The 4,648-nt window shown below is 51.7% G+C and overlaps 1 protein-coding gene across 1 annotated transcript in view; it reads right to left on the bottom strand.

The window, feature by feature from the left end:
• grin2ba (glutamate receptor, ionotropic, N-methyl D-aspartate 2B, genome duplicate a) overlaps positions 1–4,231 on the bottom strand; it is a 116,199-nt gene extending 111,968 nt beyond the window's left edge. The window contains exon 1 of the mRNA XM_008284559.1: positions 3,611–4,231. Within this exon, the coding sequence (XP_008282781.1) occupies positions 3,611–4,231 (621 nt within the window). The remainder of the gene's footprint in view (positions 1–3,610) is intronic.
• Between the last annotated feature and the right edge of the window lie 417 nt (positions 4,232–4,648).

Below are 4,648 nucleotides of genomic sequence, written 5' to 3'. Positions count from 1 at the left end.
TGTGTGTGTGTGTGTGATGGCGCGAGGCCGTAAGATAAACACCTCATATTGCAATCCCTATTTTCCAATCTTTGTCAGTCCATTTCCTTGAGATCCTCACTCGGAAAGAAAAGAAAAAAAAAAACACACACACACGATTTTTCTTAAGTTGCGTAAGTCTGCCTTTCACTCCGTCTTCCACACTTCCTCTCCATCACTTCCTCTCCATCACTTCTTCTCCATCACTTCCTCTCCATCACTTCTTCTCCATCTCAGCTGTCAAAAAGCAAACTTTTCTTTTTCCTCACTCTCTTTATCTCTCTCTACATCCACCACTCGCTCTCAGCAGCATTTTGTCTCCATTCCCTCTGCTCCTGGTCTAAATAGCGTCTCCTCCGCCCCCTTGCCCTCCACCCTTATCTGTCCAACACCTCCACGAGCACCCCTCCGTCTGAACCCCACCTGATACGGTCGAAGCCCTTCAAACCGATTCCCGCCTCTTCCTTCCTTCTCGCTCAGAGCAGAGTTTCTTCCACCCGATCTCGCCCTCTCCTCCTCACTATCTCAGTTCCTCTCCTCTCCCCCCATGTCTTCCTCTCTCCCTCCCTCTGATCCCTCTCTATCGTATTTTCGCCACTCCATTGTCTCAGCCCATTAGGCAGACACAAATCCGTTTGGAGACTGAGCCTGAGCACAGCCCCCGTCCACACTCTCCTGGGCCCCGGTGAAGCCAGGAGAGAGCTCTCAGGAGAGGCAGACTCTGGCTTGTGGCCGGGGAAATCCATTTAAACCCTCTGCCACAAAACGCTGCTCTTTCCTGCCGCCTGCTGCACTCGGGGCACGTGTGCTTAATGACTGATACTCTTCCTCCTCGCACACAAACACACACCCGACGCCGTGCATTCCTCTGCTCCCCCCGCTGCCTCCGTCTTCCTCCCACACGCCTGCGTTTTCCACACAATCAAACATACATTTTAACACGCGAGTGCAGCCGTCGCCTCGCTAACGGGACGGTTGGAGCGCTCGGAACAGTTTTCAGGACGTACGGTTAGCGAGGTCGGAGGTCGCATGTGTCTGCAGAACTGGAAGGTTTGTGGATGTGCTATGAGCGAATGTGGCGCACTGTACAGCAGCCTCTGTGCTCGCAAGACTCGTCCTAAATGGGAGTGGACGTTCCCTGCCATTTCTCCCTTTGGAGCTCTAATGAGAAGGAACAGAGAGAAGAGCTTCAGTGGTGGCCACTGGCCTCGCCGTGTCACCGCGACTCACGTCTCTGCTGGTACAGCGACCTGTTGAAACCAGAAGGTCAGCAGATAAACTGGAGGATGACGACACGGAAACAGCGACGGCAGAGACGAGACTCTGTGAGCTCCTGAATCCAGCAGTGTTCAGCGAGGACTCGGTGGTCGTCAGCGTCTTTGTCAAGAGGAGGTTTTTCACTGCAGGAGCAAAGTAGCGTGAATACAGTCGTGACTTGATAATCAGACACTAAATGAAAAACCTTCTTTTATGTCGGATATCAAGGCTGTCGGATTGTCAAGACGGAGGTCCAGATACGAGGAGGGCTTGATGCTGGAAGGCTCATTAGTTGTTCATTATTGTTCATAGTTGTTATAATAACTAGTGTGTTGTTAGAACACTACACATCGCTGGATTTTACGCCTAACTGACTGGTGGGCTGGTGCATATCCCGGCCACTTCCACCCCGGGGCAGCGCTCTGACGGGGTGGAAGTGTCCAGAACACACAGGCAGTACTTGGCTGCTGATGCTAGTTTAGTTAGCGCTCACACTTCTGTTTCCTCCATCGGTGGTGGCGGGGGAGTGGCAGATACGCTCCACCGTTACCATCCATGTTTACTTCCATAAACGCTGAGCACGCTCGCTGCGTGTGACGTCGTCGTGTCCTCTTCTGCGCATTCGGGACACTTTTGGGTCGTATGAAGTTCACACAGCAGATCACATACAAGTCGCATTGAACTGGAAACGTGAAGGTTTAGGATTGTTAAGGGTCGGATTATAGAGTCATGACTGTATTTACAAAAATGGCCCCTTAGCTGGACTTTTTAAATCTTTCTACTTCTACATGAATGTAAGAACAGCTGCAACCAGAACTCCTAAAGCACCAAAACAACGTCAGATAGAAGCTGCTGTAGTTAAAAATAGAACAATGGAGATGAGTTGTGTTTGGATTGTATGTTGTCAGAGAGACTGCCACTCGACGAGGACATCGAGAGGGCAAAACAAAAAAACATGGCACTTGTTTTCCTTGCAAAGTTTAACCAATCAGCATCTGCCTTCTCCGCGTCAAGACCTGCACAGCAGTATTTCAGGAGCACTCAGAACAAACAACTCTGCAAGAGGTGCTTTTTTTTTTTCTTCTGCTAAAAATGGCCGTGGACGAGGTTGGTGAAGCCCTACAACAGCCTGTAGGTTCCTGCAGTGAAAAACAGCCTAAAGTTGTCCTCTCCCTGCATCCATGTATGATTCTTCCTTAAATGTTTATTGTTCAGTACAGCTGCATGCAGCTTTATGCACAAAGTACCAAATGAATGAGCTGATTTTGTGGAATGGAGTCCAAACCTAGATCCCAGGCGGACAGAGATAAAGCAGCAGCAGATTGCTTTATCCCATTAGGCAAGGCCGAGTAAATAGGCAGAGATCTAGCTCTCTGTCCTAGTGCAATCTCCAGCTGATCCTGTCACTGGCATCAGCTCTGTTGGCAGTTTGTCTTTCAAGTCAGACACCCCAGCTTAGCCTGCCTGCCTGCCTGCCTGCCTGCCTGCCTGTCGGTCCGTCTGCACACAGAGTTAATGCCGAAGCAGTATGGCAGTGCAGGAGGAACTGGGAAACCAGTAAAAATGTCCTCCATGTTGTAGGAATGCTTAGTGATAAGAGGACAAGGCAGCAAAGGAAGCTCCACTATCTGATCTTTCAAGGGTCACGAGTGTATCTCAGCCGATCATATTGTTTATCGGGGCCATCGCGGTGGACGAGAGTCGTGCCGGATCCAGCAAATGTCAAATATACCCCGTTTAAGTTAACATTTAGAAAACCTAATAAGAAAAATGTCGGCAGTATTTCAATGTGTGCAGCCGGTCCTGAATCTTTAAATACGTCTTCAGTCGATTGGAGAACAGCTCTGTGTGCACGGTGACGTAATCAGCCTCATGACAAGACTTCACAGGGGTAACAGCAGTACAAGCATGATTGACAGCAAACTGCAGCCAATCGAAGTGAAATCCAGCAGAGACTTAAGGTTAGAGTGTGGACTGACCTTGTGAGAACCATTTTACACTACGGTGGCAGTTGGACAAGGAGATGTCTCGTCTGGGCTGGATGTCCAATAACAAGAGCACAAATTAAAGTGGAGGTGTAAACGCCGTTGGACAATTTGGGTTTTTTTTTTTTTTTTTCTGACAGCGATCAGTTGAAAACAGTTTATGCAGCTGTCACATGTAAGCGCAGGTTTCTGCATTCATCAACACTTTCCATTCACCGTTTCCAAGGTGAGCCCCTCTTAATATTCCAACTCTCAAACCACCTACACATGCTTCCTCACGCAGCCACTGTAAATGGCGGCGCCTTTTGTTTTTACATAACCGATGATGCCGCTGGGTGCGAGCGTCCTACCTTGGCAGCCATGATCATGGAGGAGCCCCCGCGTACTCCGAGGATGGGGATGTGGGTCTGGGCTGAGATGAAGTCCAGGATCTGGGCGATGGCCTCCTGGTCGGTGTCGTCCCCGAACACCACGCCCTGCAGCCAGTGCTCCGTCATGAGGTCGCAGATGCTCTTGATGATGCTCTTGGGGTCAGTCTCATTCATGGTCAGCACCTCCACGTTGGGCGCCAGGTGGAGGAAGTCTTCCTTCTCTCGGCCGCCGGCCAGCGCCATCTCGCTGGAGTTGCCCACCAGGACGACGGCGATGCTGAGGCCGCGCAGGATGTTGGGCAGGGCCATGTGGTGGGGAGGGGGCTGGGGGATGGGCACGTAGTGGCCGCCCCCACCGCCTCCCCCACCGCCTCCCCCGCCCTTCTCTCTCCGTGAGTGGCAGGCCGGGGGCAGGTGGAGGAGGCAGAGCAGCAGGAGGAGGAGGGACAGGCCGAGGGGGGCGCGGCGGTGGAGCGATGGAGGCGGGGGCGGATGGAGGGTCTGGACCGATTCCTGGTCCTGGGCGACCGAGGAGGCGGTGAGGCGGGCCCCGGCGTGGCCGCGAGGTGGGGAGGGGCTGCGGCATCCGCAGACAGGCATCGTGGAGGGGTGGGAGAGTAATACCTGGAGGGGGGGGGGCAAAACAAGACAACAAGAGAGAAAATAAATTAAAAGAGAAGAAGCAGAGGAGGGAGATGGAGAGAGAGAAGTAGAGGTTAACATAGCACCATGCAACATTGATTGAATAAAGCGAATCGCCAAGAGGCTACATGCTCCACATGAATCAGTGCATATCAATGTCAGATCACAGAAGTGGGACACTGAGGGGAAAGAGCGACGGAGGAAAAGGGAAACCTTGTGGAAAACGAGCCTTTAAGCGCACAAAGAGGGATGAGAGAGGAGGTCACACTTGACACATAAATAGTGCATAAACACACACACACGGTGGGACGATGGCGGACGGTTTAGGTCTAATCTCACCGAGATCAATAATTCATGTGGAATGTTCTGAAGCAG

The sequence above is a fragment of the Stegastes partitus genome, unplaced genomic scaffold (genome assembly GCF_000690725.1).
Source record: "Stegastes partitus isolate 25-593 unplaced genomic scaffold, Stegastes_partitus-1.0.2 Scaffold363, whole genome shotgun sequence".
Lineage (NCBI taxonomy): Eukaryota > Metazoa > Chordata > Actinopteri > Pomacentridae > Stegastes > Stegastes partitus.
This window is presented reverse-complemented; position numbering and strand designations above follow the sequence as displayed.